This window comes from Coregonus lavaretus, assembly GCF_964263955.1.
Source record: "Coregonus lavaretus genome assembly, chromosome: 17".
In the NCBI taxonomy this organism is placed as follows: Eukaryota; Metazoa; Chordata; class Actinopteri; order Salmoniformes; family Salmonidae; genus Coregonus; species Coregonus lavaretus.
The window spans coordinates 15984829-16007106 of record NC_140004.1 but is presented as its reverse complement, the minus strand read 5'-3'; the positions used below and the strand labels follow the sequence as shown (position 1 = coordinate 16007106).

The 22278-nt window shown below is 44.0% G+C and overlaps 1 protein-coding gene across 1 annotated transcript in view; it reads right to left on the bottom strand.

The window, feature by feature from the left end:
- Nucleotides 1-20453, bottom strand: part of LOC311144722 (olfactomedin-like protein 2A) — a 30672-nt gene extending 10219 nt beyond the window's left edge. Inside the window, exons 1-5 of the mRNA XM_084180817.1 lie at nucleotides 20190-20453; nucleotides 2323-2586; nucleotides 1468-1575; nucleotides 812-988; nucleotides 381-636 (exon numbers count right to left, since the gene is read on the bottom strand). Of these exons, the coding sequence (XP_084036943.1) occupies nucleotides 381-636; nucleotides 812-988; nucleotides 1468-1575; nucleotides 2323-2586; nucleotides 20190-20258 (874 nt within the window). The 5' untranslated portion in view covers nucleotides 20259-20453. The remainder of the gene's footprint in view (nucleotides 1-380; nucleotides 637-811; nucleotides 989-1467; nucleotides 1576-2322; nucleotides 2587-20189) is intronic.
- Nucleotides 20454-22278: the final 1825 nt, after the last annotated feature.

Below are 22278 nucleotides of genomic sequence, written 5' to 3'. Positions count from 1 at the left end.
AATTTTGTGTTAGAACATCATCTTTCATTCAAATCTAAATGGCTTGCTCTATACAGAAAAATAATATACAATAGAGATGTACAATATCTGTCTCTGTTGGGATTCTGAAATAACAGTGCAACGCATTATGTAATGAAGATCAAATCCAAGAGTATAACTTATATTTTAATTGGTTTAGTTTATAACAATCACAATAGGGTCTGAGCAAATTAGAACAGCATATAGATGATCTCATGCAGGCTAGCTGAGTGCTGCTAACTCAGCTGAAGTCACATCCCAATGTTGTCTTTAGGGGTGAGGGGGCTCCATACACATGCACACACTGGGCTGGGAGAGAGAGTGGTCAAACTCTCCCCCTGTATCGGCCCCTTTTCTCTCACCTTTACTGCCTGCGCTATGCTCGTCCCCATCCACCTTGGCTGCTTTGTAGTATGTGATGCCCCTTACTACCCCCGGCTGGTGCCCTACCACCTTGGCCTTGGCTGTGGGGTCAGGCTTGATGGGCTTCCCAGGTTTGGTGCTCTCTTTCTTGGGTTTTACAACCTTTTCCTTGGGCGGCTTGGGAGGGGGCTTGGATGCAGGGGGCTTTTTGTTCGTTTTTTTTACGGCCTCCTTGGTTTTCTCATCATTGTTGTCCTGTAAACATTGACATTCAAGCCTGTGATTTACGATGCGTCTGTGGGCATGTGAACGTTGATTTGTGTGTGTGTTTGATGTGTAATTTGTGAGCAAGCTTTTGTGTAGACCTATGCGTGTGTGCGTGTGCACGTGTGTAGGTATGTGTGTGTGTGTGTGTTTGAGACACACTTACCTGAGCTTTGGTCTCTGTTTGGTCTTTCTGCAGTAGCTGCAGCCCCAGGCTGGAGATCTCCTTCTTGATGCTCATCATGATGTTGGAGTAGTTCTCATACCTCTTAAACTGGTTTGTCAGAGTGATCATGCTGTCCCTTACAAACTCATTGTCCCGAGTCAGGTTGGTCTTGATTGTCTGGAGAATCAGATGTGTTCTAAGAATCAGACCAGTCCATTGTACGACCCATGTGCAAGTAACTCTAACCAAAAAGGAACCCTTTCGTAAATAGATTATAAAAACGTTACTTTGTGTGACTGGTACTCTGGCGGAACCAGTCACACAAATCTCTCTCCCCATTCTAGTACATATTTCCCTGTTAGAGAAGTGAATAACTGTGGGGTTAAAGAAACCTCTGTGGATACTGTAACCATGCAGTTTGGGGGGGGGGGGTGGGGATTACTAGTATCCAATCACAAACCATTTAATCAGCTCTCTGTCTCCATAAAGGACCGTAGACAGCTTTAACAGCTTAGAACCCTTGGAAAGATCCCAAATACACTCAAATACAGTATATAGGAAGGCATGCAAACCTAGCGTACCCTGGTTTTTGTTTTATGTCCTTGTTATTGTGGCACTTGTTCCACTATACTAGAACGTTGGTTTTCTGTGCTTACCTCCTCTAGTGTGTTCATCTGGGAGACCACCTTATTGATGTAGGAGTGGACCTTCATGAGGTCCAGACTGTACAGCGTGCCCTCCAGTAGGTCCACCATGGAATGGAGCTGTACACCCACACACACAGGACAGAGGAGAGTATTAACACGAAACAACAACCAGGCTTAATCTATGGCTAAGTCTAAATCCACTGAGGATGGCCTGGGGCCGAAACATTTGTGTTTTGTTTTCACCTTTCCTTTATAATTTGTTGGGCACAATGATGTTCTAATAAACATCTTTATTTTGCATTCAAGCCTCAGTTTTGGATGTATCTTTTTTTTTAGACAGTGTGCGGGTCTCCATCTCTTCCAGTATTCTTATTTTGACTCCGATGCACCTGGAACAGACACTATTCAGCAGTAAGGACCTTAAAAAAATGCATACTTTATAATTTAAGGTTAAACCCAGTCAGATCATACATCTGGTTCTCGTTGTTCTGTTCATATGGTGCATAGCGTGCCTCCTCTCCTCTCACTGCCAGTGAAAAATGAATGTGTGCTTCAGATATGTACATCCTCAGAGGTGCTGAGATGTTATTAACAGATGGATATCAGATAGACAATCCAGTGAGGTCATAGTGAACTGTCTGTGTAACAACCTGGGATACTTTGAAGCTTTCATTTGAACAATTATAGGGATATCCTGTTTCTGCTTCTCCCATGGTTAGGACCAAACCATACACATGTAATCAGGGTCTCTGTCACTGTCTTTACACAGTCAATTACCAGATCTTACTACCAACATTTACAGTTAAAAGGTTATTGTGCCACCAAGTTACAGTTAGTGTCTGTTACTGCTGCACCTCCATTCACCTTGAGCAGCTCTGGGGCCTGTTTCTTCAGCTTCTCCATCTTCCACTCGTTCTCGCACGGGTTGAGGGAGGAGGGAGGGGCTGTGCAGGAACACTTGCAGTCCGATCCAGAGCTGACAGTCTCCACCGTGTAGAAGTCCTCCACGCGTGCTCTGCCGCTCCTCAGATGCTGGCACGCATCCTTGCTCAGTGGCCTCATGATGCACTTACATCGACAGTCTGAGCCCTCCGACGTCATCCGCACCGGCTCCGTCTCCCCAAAGATCTGACAAGAGAGATAGAGTTGAAGAGAAGGGGTGAAATGAACTGATTACACTGGTTTTAAATGGAGAGGTGTAGGAGTGGTTGACTAAAGTATTCCTGACATGCATGAACTGGACATGGTTCCTGTCCCTCAGCTACAGGAGGCAATCACAGTCTGGAATGATGTCCAAACGTGGGGTTGAATGTGAGAGGGCCAGTCAGGAGGCTGAGCAGCTTTCACATTCAAACAGAGACATTCTGAGAAAGCAACTCTATCTGACCCATAGTGATACAGTATATGGTCAGGATTTAACTTTATATCCATGAACATTATGATTCATAAATACAGTGGCTTGCGAAAGTATTCTCCCCCCTTGGCATTTTTCCTATTTTGTTGCCTTACAACCTGGAATTAAAATTGATTTTTGGAGGGTTTGTATCATTTGATTTACACAACATGTAAATTTTTCTGTGTGAAACAAAAAAGAAATAAGACAAAAAAACAGAACATGCAGAAGCGTGCATAACTATTCACCCCCACCCCCCCCCCCAATGTCAATACTTTATAGAGCCACCTTTTGCAGCAATTTCAGCTACAAGTCTCTTGGGGTATGTCTCTATAAGCTTGGCACATCTAGCCTCTGGGGTTTTTACCCATTCTTCAAGGCAAAACTGCTCCAGCTCCTTCAAGTTGGATGGGTTCCCCTGGTGTACAGCAATCTTTAAGTCATACCACAGATTCTCAATTGGATTGAGGTCTGGGCTTTGACTAGGCCATTCCAAGACATTTCAATGTTTCCCCTTAAACCACTTGAGTGTTGCTTTAGCAGTATGCTTAGGGTCATTGTCCGGCTGGAAGGTGAACCTCCGTCCCAGTCTCAAATCTCTGGAAGACTGAAACAGGTTTCCCTCAAGAATTTCCCTGTATTTAGCGCCATCCATCAAACCTTCAATTCTGACCAGTTTCCCAGTCCCTGCCGATGAAAAACATCCCCACAGCATGATGCTGCCACCACCATGCTTCACTGTGGGGATGGTGTTCTCGGGGTGATGAGAGGTGTTGGGTTTGCGCCAGACATAGTGCCAAAAAGCTCAATTTTAGTCTCATCTGACCAGAGTACCTTCTTCCATATGTTTGGGGAGTCTCCCACATGGCTTTTGGCGAACACCAAACGTGTTTGCTTATTTTTTTCTTTATGCAATGGATTTTTTCTGGCCACTCTTCCGTAAAGCCCAGCTCTGTGTACGGCTTAAAGTGGTCCTATGGACAGATACTCCAATCTCCGCTGTGGAGCTTTGCAGCTCCTTCAGGGATATCTTTGGTCTCGTTGTTGCCTCTCTGATTAATGCCCTCCTTGCCTGGTCCGTGAGTTTTGGTGGGCGGCCCTCTCTTGGTAGGTTTGTTGTGGTGACATATTCTTTCCATTTTTTTTATAATGGATTTAATGGTGCTCCGTGGGATGTTAAAAGTTTCTGATAATTTTTTATAACCCAACCCTGATCTGTACCTTGGTCTTCATGGTGCCACTTGCTTGGTGGTGCCCCTTGCTGAGTGGTGTTGCAGACTCTGGGGCCTTTCAGAACAGGTGTACAGTTGAAGTCAGAAGTTTACATACATTTAGGTTGGAGTCATTAAAACTCATTTTTCAACCACTGCACAAATGTCTTGTTAACAAACTATAGTTTTGGCAAGTCGGTTAGGACATCTACTTTGTGCATGACACAATTTTTCCAACAATTGTTTACAGACAGATTATTTCACTTATAATTCACTGTCTCACAATTCCAGTGGGTCAGAAGTTTACATACACTAAGTTAACTGTGCCTTTAAACAGCTTGGAAAATTCCAGAAAATGATGTCATGACTTTAGAAGCTTCTGATAGGCTAATTGACATCATTTGAGTCAATTGGAGGTGTACAGTACCTGTGGATGTAAGGATACGCGTTCTGTCTCCTAGAGATGAACGTACTTTGGTGCAAAAAGTGCAAATCAATCCCAGAACAACAGCAAAGGACCTTGTGAAGATACTGGAGGAAACATGTACAAAAGTATCTATATCCACAGTAAAATGAGTCCTATATCGACATAACCTGAAAGGCCGCTCAGCAAGGAAGAAGTCACTGCTCCAAAACCGCCATAAAAAAGTCAGACTACTGTTTGCAACTGCACATGGGGACAAAGATCGTACTTTTTGGAGAAATGTCCTCTGGTCTGATGAAACCAAAATAGAACTGTTTGGCCATAATGACCATCGTTATGTTTGGAGGAAAAAGGGGGTACTTGCAAGCCGAAGAACACCATCCCAACCGTGAAGCACGGGGGTGGCAGCATCATGCTGTGGGGGTGCTTTGCTGCAGGAGGGACTGGTGCACTTCACAAAATAGATGGCATCATGAGGAAGGAAAATTATGTGGATATATTGAAGCAACATCTCAAGACATCAGTCAGGAAGTTAAAGCTTGGTCGCAAATGGGTCAAGCATACTTCCAAAGTTGTGGCAAAATGGCTTAAGGACAACAAAGTCAAGATATTGGAGTGGCCTTCACAAAGCCCTGACCTCAATCCTATAGAAAGTTTGTGGGCAGAACTGGAGGCCTACAAACCTGACTCAGTTACACCAGCTCTGTCAGGAGGAATGGGCCAAAATTCACCCAACTTATTGTGGGAAGCTTGTGGAAGGCTACCCAAAACGTTTGACCCAAGTTAAACAATTTAAAGGCAATGCTACCAAATACTAATTGAGTGTATGTAAACTTCTGACCCACTGTGAATGTGATGAAAGAAATAAAAGCTGAAATAAATAATTAGATCATGTGACAGATCATGTGACACTTAGATTGCACACAGGTGGACTTTATTTAACTAATTATGTGACTTCTGAAGGTAATTGGTTGCACCAGATCTTATTTAGGGGCTTCATAGCAAAGGGGGTGAATACATACAGTTGGGAGAACAAGTATTTGATACACTGCCGATTTTGCAGGTTTTCCTACTTACAAAGCATGCAGAGGTCTGTAATTTTTATCATAGGTACACTTCAACTGTGAGAGATGGAATCTAAAAGAAAAATCCAGAAAATCACATTGTATGATTTTTAAGTAATTAATTTGCATTTTATTGCATGACATAAGTATTTGATACATCAGAAAAGCAGAACTTAATATTTGGTACAGAAACCTTCATTTGCAATTACAGAGATCATACGTTTCCTGTAGGTCTTGACCAGGTTTGCACACACTGCAGCAGGGATTTTGGCCCACTCCTCCATACAGACCTTCTCCAGATCCTTCAGGTTTCGGGGCTGTCGCTGGGCAATACGGACTTTCAGCTCCCTCCAAAGATGTTCTATTGGGTTCAGGTCTGGAGACTGGCTAGGCCACTCCAGGACCTTGAGATGCTTCTTACGGAGCCACTCCTTAGTTAGCCTGGCTGTGTGTTTCGGGTCGTTGTCATGCTGGAAGACCCAGCCATGACCCATCTTCAATGCTCTTACTGAGGGAAGGTTGTTGGCCAAGATCTCGCGATACATAGCCCCATCCATCCTCCCCTCAATACGGTGCAGTCGTCCTGTCCCCTTTGCAGAAAAGCATCCCCAAAGAATGATGTTTCCACCACCATGCTTCACGGTTGGGATGGTGTTCTTGGGGTTGTACTCATTCTTCTTCTTCCTCCAAACACGGCGAGTGGAGTTTAGACCAAAAAGCTCTATTTTTGTCTCATCAGACCACATGACCTTCTCCCATTCCTCCTCTGAATCATCCAGATGGTCATTGGCAAACTTCAGACGGGCCTGGACATGCGCTGGCTTGAGAAGGGGGCCCTTGCGTGCGCTGCAGGATTTTAATCCATGACGGCGTAGTGTGTTACTAATGGTTTTCTTTGAGACTGTGGTCCCAGCTCTCTTCAGGTCATTGACCAGGTCCTGCCGTGTAGTTCTGGGCTGATCCCTCACCTTCCTCATGATCATTGATGCCCCACAAGGTGAGATCTTGCATGGAGCCCCAGACCGAGGGTGATTGACCGTCATCTTGATCTTCTTCCATTTTCTAATAACTGCGCCAACAGTTGTTGCCTTCTCACCAAGCTGCTTGCCTATTGTCCTGTAGCCCATCCCAGCCTTGTGCAGGTCTACAATTTTATCCCTGATGTCCTTACACAGCTCTCTGGTCTTGGCCATTGTGGAGAGGTTGGAGTCTGTTTGATTGAGTGTGTGGACAGGTGTCTTTTATACAGGTAACGAGTTCAAACAGGTGCAGTTAATACAGGTAATGAGTGGAGAACAGGAGGGCTTCTTAAAGAAAAACTAACAGGTCTGTGAGAGCCGGAATTCTTACTGGTTGGTAGGTGATCAAATACTTATGTCATGCAATAAAATGCAAATTAATTACTTAAAAATCATACAATGTGATTTTCTGGATTTTTGTTTTAGATTCAGTCTCTCACAGTTGAAGTGTACCTATGATAAAAATTACAGACCTCTACATGCTTTGTAAGTAGGAAAACCTGCAAAATCGGCAGTGTATCAAATACTTGTTCTCCCCACTGTATGCACGCACCACTTTTCCGTTATTTATTTTGTATAATCTTTTTAAACAAGTTATTTTTTTCATTTCACTTCACCAATTTGGACTATTTTGTGTATGTCCATTACATGAAATCCAAATAAAAATTACAGGTTGTAATGCAACAAAATAGGAAAAACGCCAAGTGGGATGAATAATTTTGCATGGCACTGTATATATGCTGAGCTTGGTTTTTCTTCTCACAGCAGTCTAAGGAGAGTTGTTCCAATGTTCTGAATGACTCCCTCCCTGGTGGACATACTATGAATAATAAATCAATTTTCTTAGGAGAGAAACAAAAGCAGGGAAATGAAAGTGATCCTGGGACATTTACCACATGCTTCCTCTCCTTTGAAGCACATGAAAGCAATTGAGACCAATGTAATGCAATTAATACTCTTATCACCAGCTGTGTTGGACACTAGCAGTCCCCACTCACTGACATTATTCTCATAATCACTCCAGATACAGTACATAACAAAAGCCAAACATTGCATAAACAATACATTTGTTATTATAGACAATCATCAAAGTGATGTGTTTATAGGTTTCATACTAGGCCCAGTCAGACATTTGATATACCATAGATTTATTGCATATCTTATTTAACGTTCTGTTGTTGTTGGTAAGAGGTCAATGAGTGCCAAACCTTCATTCCACAGAGAGCTTAAGGTGTCACAGTAGTTCTCAAGTGTCTGTCTCTCTGCCTGTTGTCTGTCTCTCTGCCTGTTGTCTGGTTATCTCCCCATGCCTGGTCATCTCCCCATGCCTGGTCATCTCCCCATGTCTGGTCATCTCCCCATGTCTGGTCATCTCCCCATGTCTGGTCATCTCCCCATGTCTGGTCATCTACCCATGTCTGGTCATCTCCCCATGTCTGGTTATCTCCCCTAGCGCCTCATGAATGCCACTGGAGGGAATAGCGGCCGTTTTGCGGGCTCCTGACCAATTGTGCTATTTTGTGTATTTTCTTGTGATGATCGTAATTTATTTTTTTACATAATGTTTCCGCCATCGTTTCCTATGGTCGAAAAGAGCTTCTGGACATCAGAACAGCTATCACTAACCTCGATTTGGACGAGGCGAAAGACATATTGATTATCCCGGACAAGGCCCAAATCCCTGACACTTGAAGAAGGAGGAGATTGCGTTATAGAGGCCGGCATGCGGGACACCTGATGAGTCTACATCGGAGAGTGGATAAACCGCCTGTACCCTCCGTTCTATTGGCGAACGTGCAATCACTAGAGAATAAACTGCATGAGCTCCGTTCGAGACAATCCTATCAACGTGATCTAAAGAACTGTAATATCCTATGTTTCTCAGAGTCGTGGTTGAACAAGGACATGGTAAATATAAATCTAGCTGGTTTTTCTATACATCAGCAGGACAGAATGGTGGTGTCAGGGAGGCTCAGGGGAGGGGGTGTGTGTCTCTTTGATAAAAACAGCTGGTGCGCAATCTCTAATATTAAGGAAGTCTCAAGGTTCTGCTCGCCTGAGTTAGAATACCTCATGATAAGCTGTAGACCATACTATTTACCAAGAGAGTTTTCGTCTATATTTTTCGTAGCTGTCTATTTACCACTAGCACTAAGACCACACTCAATGAGCTGTATAGTGTCATAAGTAAACAAGAAAATGCTCACCCAGAGGCGGCGCTCCTAGTGGCCGGTATTTATTTATTTTAATTGTTTGTACTTTTTACCCTTTTTCTCCCCAATTTCGTGATATCCAATTAGTAGTTACAGTCTGGTCCCATCGCTGCATCTCCCGTACGGACTCGGGAGAGGCGAAGGTCGAGAACCATGCGTCCTCCGAAACACGACCCTGCCAAGCCACACTGCTTCTTGACACACTGCTCGCTTAACCCGGAAGCCAACCGCACCAATGTGTCACCGGATGACGCTGGGCCAATTGTGCACCGCCTCATCGGTCTCCCGGTCGTGGTGGCCGGTGACTTTAATGCAGGAAAACTGAAATCGGCCTTACCTCATTTCTACCAGCATGTCACCTGTGCAACTAGAGGCGAGAAAACTCTAGATCAACTTTACTTCACACACATAGACGCATACAAAGCTCTCCCTCGACCTCCATTTGGCAAATCTGACCATAACTCTATCCTCCTGATTCCTGCTTACAAGCAAAAACTTAAACAGGAAGTACCAGTGATGCGCTCAATACGGAAGTGGTCCGATGAAGAGTTACAGGACTGTTTCGCTAGCACAGACTGGAATATGTTCCAGGATTCATCCGATGGCATTGAGGAGTTTACCACATCAGTCACCATCGTCATTAATAAGTGCATCGATAACGTCGTCCCCACAGTGACCGTACGTACATACCCCAGCCAGAAGCCATGGATTACAGAAAACATCCGCATTTAGCTAAAGGCTAGAGCTGCCGACTTTCAAGGAGCGGGACACTAATCCGGACGCTTATAAGAAATCACGCTATGTCCTCCGAAGAAACCTTCAAACAGGCAAAGCGTCAATACAGGACCAAGACTGAATCCTACTACACTGGCTCTGACGCTTGTCGGATGTGGCAGGGCTTGCAAACTATTAGGGATTACAAAGGGAAACCCAGCCGCGAGCTGTCCAGTGATGCAAGCCTACCAGACAAGCTAAATACCTTCTATGCTCGCCTCGAGGCTAGCAACACTGAATCATGCATGAGTGCACCAGCTGTTCACGATCTCCATAGCCGATGTGAGTAAGACCTTAAACAGGTTAACATTCACAAGGCCGCAGGGCCAGACGGATAACCAGGACGCGTACTCAGAGCATGCGCTGACCAGCTGGCAAGTGTCTTCACTGACATTTTCAACCTCTCCCTGACCCAGTCTGTAATACCTACATTATTCAAGCAGACCACCATAGTCGCTGTGCCCAAGAATGCCAAGATAACCTGTGTAAATGATTAGCCCCCTGCAGCACTCACATCTGTAGCCATGAAAAGCTTTGAAAGGCTGGTCATGGCTCACATCAACACCATTATCCCAGACACCCTGGACCCACTCCAATTCGCATACCGCCCCAAAGAATCCACAGATGACGCAATCTCTATTGCACTCCACACTGCCCTTTCCCACCTGGACAAAAGCAACACCTACATGAGAATAGTGTGCATTGACTACAGCTCAGCATTCAACACCATAGTGCCTGCCAAGCTCATCACTAAGCTAAAGACATTGGGAGTAAACACTTCTCTCTGCAACTGGATCCTGGACTTCCTGATAGGCAGCTTCCAGGTGGTGAGGGTAGGCAACAACACATCCGCCACGCTGACCCACAACACGGGGGCCCCTCAGGGGTGCGTGCTTAGTCCCCTCCTGTAGTCCCTGTTCACCCACGACTGAATGGCCGCGCAGAACTCCAACACCATCATTAAGCTTGCCGACGACACGATGGTGGTAGGCCTGATCACTGACGACGATGAGACGTCTACAGGGAGGAGGTCAGGGACCTGGCAGTGTGGTGCCAGGACAACAACCTCTCCCTCAACGTCAGCAAGACAAAGGAGCTGATCGTGGACTACAGGAAATGGAAGGTCGAGAGCGCCCCCTTCCACAGTAATGGGGCTGTAGTGGAGCAGATAGAGAGCTTCAAGTTCCTCGTTGTCCACATCACTAAGGAATTATCATGGTCCACACACACCAACACAGTCGTGTTTGCCATCAACACCTCAATTAGACGGGGCATGGACTCTACAATGTGTCAAAAGCGTTCCACAGGGATCCTGGCCCATATTGTCTCCAATGCTTCCCATAGTTGTGTCAAGTTGGCTGGATGTCTTTGGGTGGTGGACCATTCTTGACACACACAGGAAACTGTTGAGCATGAAAAACCGAGCAGAGTTTCAGTTCTTGACACACTCAAACCGGTGCACCTGGCACCTACTACCATACCCCGTTCAAAGACACTTAAATATTTTGTTTTGCCCATTCACCCTCTGAATGGCACACATACACAATCCATGTCTCAATTGTCTCAAATCCTTCTTTAATCTGTCTCCTCCCCTTCATCTACACTGATTGCAGTGGACATAACAGGTGACATCAATAAGGGATCATAGCTTTCACCTGGATTCACCTGCTCATTCTATGTCATGGAAAGAGCAGGTGTTTTGGACAGCCAAGTTATCATTTCTCATTGTGTATTTATTTCTCAAGTTATTATTTTTCTATTATTTAACTTTTTTTTCTCTCTGCATTGTTGTGAAGGGCCTATAAGTAAGCATTTCACTGTGACAAATAAACTTTGATTTGATTTGATGTAGAGGGCCAGGGGGTCGCTAAACTCTACTGATGCTAAGCTCGTCTTCCAGTACCTTCTGGGGCCCAGCTCCCTCTCAGACCCTCTGTCCAGGGTTAACCTGTCATCTTCCTCCAATGAGATTTAGGGATCTCTATAAACCCTGAGGCAGGCCCACATGTGGTACCACTTAGGGGAGAGTGGGGTAAGTTCAACCATTTTTTACATTCAACATCACTCCGTCAAGGGAAATATAGCATTATTTCTGACAAAGATATCTACATACAGTGCCGTGAAAAAAGTATTTGCCCCCTTTCTGATTTTCTCTACTTTTGCATATTTTTTTACAACTCATGTTATCAGATCTTCAACCAAAACCTAATATTAGATAAAGGGAACCTGCGTTTACAAATAACAAAACAATTTATACTTATTTAATTAACAAAGTTATGCAACACTCAATTCCCCTGTGTGAAAAAGTAATTGCCCCCTTGCACTCAATAACTGGTTGTGCCACCTTTAGCTGCAATGACTGCAACTAAATGCTTCCTGTAGTTGTTAATCAATCTCTCACTTGGCCCACACTTGCATGCAGAACTGCTTTAACTCAGCAACATTTGTGGGTTTTCAAGCATGAACTGCTCGTTTCAAGTCCTGCCACAACATCTCAATTGGGATTAGGTCTGGACTTCGACTAGGCCATTCCAAAACTTCAAATATATTTCAGCATGGTGTGTATCCCTAACAATAATCTGAATTCATGAAAACATGACAGTTTTGAAAACATAGCTTGTCCAAATAAAGTGGTCTCTTGGCACAACTTACCCCGGGTATGGGGTAAATTGAGCCACTGTACAGGATCAAATAAGCCGCCTACAAATTTCTGTACTGAATGAAGTATTACCAATAGCTTTTTAAAACCATGTCTATCTTTATTTCCCAAACACAATTCAACACAAGCGTAAACACTTTTTTGTATTTTAATAATTTTAAGCATATTTTAACAACTAAACACACTTTGTACTTTTTTTTAAACACTTTTAACATAGGCAAGGTCATGTTGTTGCCTCATATCCCAGGGATAATGCCTTGCATTAAGCCTGAGAAGAAAACACTTCAATTTGCTCAACTTCCCATTGGCGCAACCATTGGCTCAATTTACCCCAAGGAAAACATTTTTATTATATTAGCCCACACAGCTACAAGGATGCACTTTCATGCTAGGTTTAGGACCTCATATTGAAGCTTATAGAGAAACCCAAATGATGTATAGAACAATCTTAAAAGTATCCACTTTGGTTAAGATACAAGCATCATGAAACATCTAACACAATAAATTCATTTGACTTGGTGAAAATCTGTATTTTGGACCTAACTTGCTTACCACTTTTTCCATGTGCTTTCTTCCTTCACAGACTCCATGAAATGATGACCTCTTCCTAAATATTTGGTCAAATTATTAATTTAGTGTATGGTTTCCTAGAAAAAAGGGTGACTCATCGTACCCATTTGGCTCAACTTACCCCAATCTCCCTTACAGCAGCACAAGAATGCAGCATGAGATTCTTCATTAAATAATTATCTCTGTCTGTCTCTGTCCTATCTCTTTGAAATGAAATGTGTCTCTGTCTGTCCATCTATCTGAGCCCTTACTCTGCCACATTGTATCAAGACAGGATAAACATCTCAACTGTGCACTTAATCAAGGTATTTCTGGGAGAATCGTCAGTCCTGTCCTTCACCAAATCCACACTGGGCACGTAAACTGTAGATCTGGGCAAATATATATGGAGAGAAAGTCTTCTTGCCAATGTCAGTAAAGAGTAAACCCAAGTTTAGAGCATCAACACAACTGTGCACAAATATCCAGTGACTGAGTGGTCTCTGGAGGTGAAGATGTTTATGGAGGCCAGACCCTGCAGGCTGGTGAGGGGAGGGAGAGGAGGGAGGGGGTGGGTGGGCTCATTAGTTGAGGAATGCAGCCTGAGTGACAGGAGTGGGTGGCAGTACCCTCTATTACTGTAGACTTACACTAAGAGGGGTCTTTGATTATGGGGCAGGACCCCTGTGTGCATAGTGGCCGGCCATTCCTGACCCATGTCAAGTGAAAAAGGCAGTGGGTTGACAAATGCTACAACCACATGAAAACAGAGTGGATTAGCAGATTAAAGTTCCCTTGGAGGGGTTGTGCCCACAGCCCTGCTGCGCCTTATTGTTCCACCACAGAACCAGGCGAACCCAGCCTGCTCCTTAGCAACATCAGCTTAAGATGCTTTTAGTACCAACTAAGTATGGCAAACCTAGTGGAATTCTTGCCAGCTTGATCGGGTTTGGTTGCCTCCTCGTCACCTGTATTTGTGATAGTGTGCATTTGTGTATTGATAAACAGGGAAGAGTTAGAACACACCATTCATTTGCAGCCTCGTCCCTATCAACCCTCTTTACTGTACACAGACTGGAGCAAGTTGGACGTCAGCTGTCCTAATTATAAAGAAAGCTAAATGATATTGGCTATGAGAACCGTTATTGTCCTCGCTCTGTTCATTTAGCATCCCATGCCAAGTGAACTTCCAGTATGAGAGCAGACAACAGACCTCAGAGCGTTCGTAATTAAGACTGTTAAGAGCTTAACGCATGCTTTGAGTTTGGAGCCGTAGGCTTTGACCTCTGAGAGCGGTCAGGTTTCAGGTCAAAAGAATAGGACCCAAACACAAACTTTGGTCTGCACAATAGGTGGAAGGGACCCAACTGCACAGTTTCACATTCACACACTCCACAGACCACAGTACATGATTAGATCACTCACTCACTGAAGGCAGCACCCACTCTTACAGTGACTAAGTGAAATATCAATTGTGTCCACAACTGCTAAAAACAAGATTCATTGCACACAATGGCTGGCATATTCCAGGTGCTTGTTAGGATTATTTTTAAACACAGAAAACCAATGTTATTCTATGATGGCCTTAAGTGTTACTGAAACACTAACCTTGGTCCATATAAACAAGGATGTCCGTTTCAGACCGTAGGTTTTGTATAATTGTTCAGGCCATCTGCATGCTGTTAATAGGCCTATGGCATGTGGACTTAACAATGGCACTGTAGCTTTCACAAACGAGATAATTAATGTAGGATACTTTCCAGAAACGTTTATTAATATAAATAGATCAAGAACAGACCCTGTTCCAGGTGTTGTCCACTTCAAAGACAATCAACTCAGTAAGCTGTTTCTGAGGTAAACTGGTAGATAAAAACTACTTAGTATGACTATTACAGTGATGGGAATGAATCCACACAGTATTCACGCTTGGAAAGGGTTTTTCTGATGAATAAATCAAAGCAATAATATTTCAGGGTAGAAAAATGTTAAAGAGAAAGCTCATTTCAGAATCATCATCTAATAAATTGGAATTCGATGGCCCTAATCCATAAATCTGGGTTTACACAACAGATACTGGAATATTGACTCAGCTTGACTTTAAGATAACTTTTGACCTATGAAGATATCTGAACTATTCATTTAAATTCCCTGATGTCTCACCTTGCTCTCCAGTCTAAACATTACAGACAAATCTGGAGTCCAAATTCTTGTCCAGAAAGTCCACCTGATTCCTAATCTAATTAGTATTGCTTATGATAAACAGTCTTACTGCCACTGTAAATCTGAACCTGGACTGCAAAAGGAAACTTAAGCTTTCAGCCTGGAGATGAACCATGAGATTGCAGTCCCTAACCTGAACAGAAACGGGCATTAGCACTGGGACGTTAATTAGCTGGACACAAGCTTACTGAGCACTTGCTGCTTTTGGGGGTACACATCCACATTCCATCTAGGGCTTGCTGCGTGTACACAGGCAGCCCATTTCTGATCTTTTGCCACTAATTGGTCTTTTGACCAATCAGATCAGATCTTTTGCCAATAATTGGCTGTGTAAACGTAGCCATAATGTGTCCGACCGAGCACACTCAGAACCTTTTGGTTAACCTCAGTGGCTACTACTGATTGATCCTAATGAGAGAAGAGTGAGGTAGAGAGAAAGAGTGGTGGATAAAAAAGGCGATGTAAGAGAGAGAGAATCAGCTAATCTGTGTAACAGTTAAGATGATTTATCTGTAAACAGTTATCTCTTAATTATCAGCGCATGTCTGGAACCTCAGTCATGAATGGAATTAGCTGGTTGCCATTGCTTTCCTCCCCAGATGCTGTTGTTTTGGGAGCCAGATGTTTGAAAGGGCCCACTGGATAGATTGATGGAACGGATAGATTGCTCTTAGGGAAAAACATAGATCAGTGTCTAGTATTCCACATGATTGTACAATTGTATCAAACCTTTACCTTGACTTTTTTTTCCACCATAAAACACAGTGAAGGACCATGGACGTGATAGATGCTGCTTGTGAGAAAATGCCAGCTGAAGGAGACCCACTGGGCACAGGCGTCAATTCAATGTCTATTCCTTGAAATGACATGGAAACAACATTGATTCAACAAGTGTGTGCCCAGTGGGGATATCCTTTCTCTCCTGTGTGGAACTAACAGGAAGACCCAGCTTGCTCCTCATTAGGCACAAACTCACATCATAGCAGTCAGGCACATAGGCTGCGTTTACACAGGCAGCCTCCCCCCCCCCCCCCCCCCCCACCCCCCCCCCCCCCCCCCCCCACTAATTGGTATTTTGACCAATCACATCAGATCTATTCACATCAGATCTTTTTCAGAGCTGATCTGATTGGTCAAAAGATCAGAATTGGGCTGCCTGTGTAAACACAGCCAAGGAGACATACAGTTAATGCAGACTGTGAAAACAGGTGGAAGGCAGATGGTGCAGAGAATGGGTGAAACATACTTCCCTTTGGCCATGTGGTCCTCTGGCAGCCATGTTCTGTATGGAGCATCCTTAGATGAAGGGTTCAGACAAATAGGGCTTGTAATTACAATTTCAGCTCTCTTTGTGTTAGTTTTCTCCTACATTACATCGCTCAGAGGGAAAGGGAGATTGCTTTTTGTTTGCTGTTGTGGTCTGTGTCACTTTCTCCTTCATTTCCTGCTGTTCAGAATGAGAGCCCTCTCCCAGCTGCACTGAGGCCTGGGGCCACTGAGTCCCCCAGACAGACAGACAGACTGACACATCGAGTTTCATGAACTCATTAAGTCCCAGTGACACACCAGGTCTCGTTAGTTAATTACTCTGACAGAGGGGCGTTCTGTGGTTCTCCTCCCTACGTCTCTGTGTCCGTCTCTCTCTCCGCCCTCTCAAGGACCTCTCGGCGATATTCCTGGGTTTGTTTACAACCAAAACAAGGGGCAGGTGCACACGCCTGTTCCCACACCATCACGCCCTCTGTGTCCTCCTCTGAGATGGCTTTGTCTCACAATCATCTCAGTGCCTCCAGTGGGCCATGACACTGTAGGCTTGGCAGGACATGTCCAATGGGACGGGCAGGGGACAGAGGGCATCCAGGCAGCACATAAGACAGGCACATGAGATGTCTCACAGAGAACAGAGAGAACCATAGCCATGCTAAAATCAATCACAAGTTTGTTAGTGATCCTATACTGTGCTTTTGTATTTGTATATATTTGTATTTATTAAGGAACCCCATTGGCTGCTGCCAAGGCAGCAGATACTCTTCCTGGGGTCCAGCAACATTAAGGCAGTTATATACAATTAAAAATATTACATGACATTACATTTCATAACACTTTTCACAACACATTAAGTGTGTGCCCTCAGGCCACTACTCTACTACCACATATCTACAATACAAAATCCATGTGTATGTGTGTCTGTGCCTGTGTGTGTGTCTTTTCACAGTCCCCGCTGTTCCATAAGGTGTATTTTTATATTTAAAAAAATATCAGATTCTACTGCTTGCATCAGTTACCTGATGTGGAATAGAGTTCCATGTAGCCATGGCTCTATGTAGTACTGTGCGCCTCCCATAGTCTGTTCTTGACTTGGGGAACGTGAAGAAACCTTTGGTGGCATGTCTTGTGGGGTATGCTGTGTGCTAGTAGTTTAAACAGACTCCTCTGTGCATTCAGCATGCCAACACTTCTTACAAAAACAAGTAGTGATGAAGTCAATCTCTCCACTTTGAGCCATGAGAGATTGACATGCATATTAGTGGTGGGCAGCTCTCATCCATTTTTTTTTATCCTTTGACAGAAGGCCTTGGCTATTGTACAGCCCACTTGAATCCTGAGTTATAAGTTGTCTAAGTTGTTGCCCTCAATACATTTGATGATCATTGTAATAATAAGGGATTATCATTGTTATGAGCAATTTTACACTCCACTGTTCTTGAGAGGACACAAATACCATGATGCGAACGCATGACACCTGTGCTCATTGTTCTAAATGTAGCACACGTCCTCTCATGCACAAAGAATAAAATCTGCTAGACAACCTTCATGTGGTTGTGTGCGTCTTGTCTTGTGCCCATGTTTTTTTCTACAGCAGGGGGAAGTAGTCATTCACTCAGAACCATGTGGGGAGCAGGGATTAGACTCTCCTCAGGGGAATGCAGTTCTATGAGAGAGGGGTTACTGAAGTCAGCATCTGTGCAAACAAGGCAGGGCAGACATAACTGTTACCCCACTGGCTGCCATCTCTTCCCACATTTAATCTGGCATCAGGCCGTACTTTAAAAAAAAAATGGTTTTATTTATTTAACCTTTATTTAACCAGGTAAGCCAGTTGAGAACAAGTTCTCATTTACAACTGCGACCTGGCCAAGATAAACAAAAATGTATGCACGCATGACTGTAAGTCGCTTTGGATAAAAGCGTCTACTAAATGGCATATTATTATTATTATTATTATAAAGCACAGCAGTGCGATAAAAACAACAACACAGAGTTACATATGGGGTAAACAAAACATAAAGTCAAAAATACAACAGAAAATATATATACAGTGTGTGCGAATGTAGTAAGTTATGGAGGTAAGGCAATAAATAGGCCATAGTGCAAAATAGTTAAAATTTCGTATTAACACTGGAATGATAGATGTGCAAAAGATGATTGCAAATAGAGATACTGGGGTGCAAATTAGCAAAATAAATAACAATATGGGGATGAGGTAGTTGGGTGGGCTAATTTCAGAATGGCTGTGTACAGGTGCAGTGATCGGTAAGCTGCTCTGACAACTGACGCTTAAAGTTAGTGAGGGAGATAAGAGTCTCCAGCTTCAGAGATTTTTGCAGTTCGTTCCAGTCATTGGCAGCAGAGAACTGGAAGGAATGGTGGCCAAAGGAGGTGTTGGCTTTGGGGATGACCAGTGAGATATACCTGCTGGAACGCATACTACGGGTGGGTGTTGCTATGGTGACCAGTGAGTTAAGATAAGACTGGGATTTGCCTAGCAGTGATTTATAGATGACCTGGAGCCAGTTTTATGAGAGCATGTTTGGCAGCATGAGTGAAGGAGGCTTTGTTGCGAAATAGGAAGCCGATTCTAGATCTAACTTTTGATTGGAGAAGCTTAATGTGAATCTGGAAGGAGAGTTTACAGTTTAACCAGACACCTAGGTATTTGTAGTTGTCCACATACTCTAGGTCAGACCCGCCGAGAGTAGTGATTCTAGTCTGGTGGGCGGGTGCAAGCAGCGTTCGGTTGAAGAGCATGCATTTAGTTTTAGTAGTGTTTAAGAGCAGTTGGAGGCTACGGAAGGAGTGTTGTATGGCGTTGAAGCTCGTTTGGAGGTTTGTTAACAGTGTCCAATGAAGGGCCAGATGTATACAAAACGGTGTCGTCCGCATAGAGCTGGATCCGAGCGTCACCAGCAGCAAGAGCGACATCATTGATATACACAGAGAATAAAGTCGGCCCGAGAATTGAACCCTGTGGCACCCCCATAGAGGTCGCCAGGTAGCCTAGTGGTCAGACTCGCAGGGGTATTCAACTCTTTCCCTACGAGGTCAGGAGCCTGCTGGTTTTCTGTTCTATCTGATAATTCACTGCACTCACCTGGTGTTCCAGGTCTAAATCAGTCCCTGTTTAGAAGGGAACAATGAAAAAATGCAGTGGAACTGGCTTCTAGGTCCAGAGTCGAATTTGAGGGGGTTAGAGCATTGGGCCAGTAACCGAAAGGTTGCTAGTTTGAATCCCTGAGCCAACTAGGTGAAAAATATGTCGCTCTGCCCTTGAGCAAGAAACTTAACCTTAATTGCTCCAGGGTTGCCTCAATAATGGCTGATCCCTGTCTGTTACCCCAGTCTCCGAGACAACCTTGGGGAGTTGGATACTTAATGGGGAAACCTAATGTAATGGTTACTTAGTCTGATGTGTAATAAGGTGATTCAAAGCCTATACTTATAAACCAAGAAGGCTGATGTCATGTTCAGTAAGGACATCTATTCGGACTGGGCATTCTAATTTGGAAATCAAATGGACTATTGGAATAGCATAATATGTACTGTTTGTTATGCAAACTGCTCCCCACTTTCAACAACCTCGTGTCACAAGAGCATCGATCGCGTCTTCGCGCACGTGAACGAATTAACTAGGCTATTTTGCGCAAATTGTGCAATCATTTTGTTGAAATACGTTGACTTTAAAGTGGGATAATATGTTTTTTTAAGAGTGCATAAAACATTGATGTTCAGATATTAAGATAACAATAATACATGTACTGTAGAAGAGCTGCAGGACAGGGATGAAACATTCGTATTAACGTTTTATCATAAGGAATCAGATCCATTAAACATGGGGGAGTTCCTTACTTACTTGTGCCATTGCAGCATTATACAGGTGTTATTAGTCTATAACCAAGTCATACCAAACTCATGCCCATAACTTACCTTACTCTGCGCAGTGACATCTTTACACACCACCAGTAGGCAAGCTAATAAATTCGTAAATCTCCACATTTTTCTCCTAGGTGCTTGATAACAGATAAATAATCCCTCAGCACAACTGTTGATGTCGAATGACAAGAAGATCGGTTACAGTATTACTAAATCCATAAAGTAGGACATCCGCACGAGATATTAGGGCTCCATTGCCACAGACCCACGTCGAATATGTTGTTGCTGTAATATGCGCAACAATCCGTTTTCAAAGCTGATAAGGCGCTGTCCACACACTAGTCCTCAACTCTGCACATCAGCGGTAAATCATCATCCACCAATCTTATCTTCTCCACACATGGGAGGGGCAATTTGCACACACACTTGACATGAACTTGAACATTATATTTATTGTCGAATCTTATCTTTAGAGTCATTTCAAACGTATTTCATGATAGTTTAATAGTTTTCTAATATTCAATAACACTTTTTTCAACCTTTATTGCGACAAATCTGACAATTAGCATTTACGTATGGCGCACAGGGATATGAATTACACGTAAAAGCTGCACTTTTTCTATACCATTTTAGCATTCAATTTCATAAATTAGTGGCACATATCAAATGTATGCTCAAGTTTCAGACTTGTCACACTGCTGCTAGCAACTCGCCCTACTGCTGCCAGACGGCACTATAGCGCCATCTGGCGGCAGTAGGGCTAGCTCGCAACAAGATCAGGTGAGACAGGACACAGATGCAGTGGAATGTAAAAGAGTAGCAGCACCATCTCCTGGCTATCTGTAAAACATACAGTCACTGTATTCTTTGAGGTCTTCTTGTACAAGAGGGTTCGACTCAATAAAACCCCCATTGCATAAATTACGCAGTAGAAGGTTAGATCTTGTCTCTGTGATCAAATAAAATCACAGCATGGTTTGGGGTAAAAAAGGTTACTATAAACCTACTAGTCCTACATAGACTCCCTAGTAGAGGTCTTCACGGGTCCACCCGAACCCGAATACCTGAGAGCCGACATTGGGACCAGAGAGGGTCCGGGTCCAAAATTCTAACTTGTGCCTCGGGTCCAGGTCGGGTTCTGTTTGAATGTCAATGTCTCGGGTCTATCTAACTACAGCTGATAGACCTGAGTGGACCCGAATGGACCCGACCATGGCTCTGCATAGCCTATAGAATATTCATTTTACGCTAATTAAGGTAAATTTATTGACGTATAGAAGGCCTAGCCAACATATAAATACCTATTCTTAACCAGAAGAGCAACTTGACTGATAAACATATTTTTTTTGTCAGTCTGGTCCAATCGGACCTGTTAGGTTACGGGTCGGGTCTAGGTCCAGTTGTTCTCGGGTCCATTCAGGTTCGGGTCGGGTCTAGGTCCGACTGTCCTCGGTTCCAGTCGGGATTGGGTCCGATTGTTCTCAGGTCTGTTCGGGTGCGGGTCCCCATAAAAAAAACTCTGGGGGGACTCCCGAGTGGCGCAGCGATCTAAGGCACTGCATTTGCAGTGCTAGAGGCGTCACTACAGACCCGGGTTAGATCCCTGGCTGTATCACAACCGGCGGTGATCGGGAGTCCCATAGGGCGGCGCACAATTGGCCCAGCGTCGTCCAGGTTAGGGGATGGTTTGGACGGGGGGGGCTTTACGCACTAGCAACTTCTTGTGGCGGGCCGGGCGCCTGCAGGCTGACCTCGGTCATCAGTTGAACAGTGTTTCCTCCGACACATTGGTGCGGCTGGCTTCTGGGTTAAGCGGGCGGGTGTTAAGAAGCCTGGTTTTGCGGGTCATGTTTCGGATGACTCGACCTTCGCCTCCCGAGCCTGTTGGGGAGTTGCAGCAATGAGACAAGATTGAAATTGGGAAGAAAAAAATACAAAAAAATGAAAAAAACAACTCCGGGTCCAATCGGGTCTGGGTCTGATCGTCTTCAGGTCCGTTCCGATCCGTGTCCAAAAAGTTGGAGAAGACCTCTACTCCCTAGGTAGCTTATACATATCTACTCCCTAGGTAGCTTATACATATCTACAGTGCCTTCAGAAAGTATTCAACATTTTGTTGTGATACAGAATGAATTTAAAATTA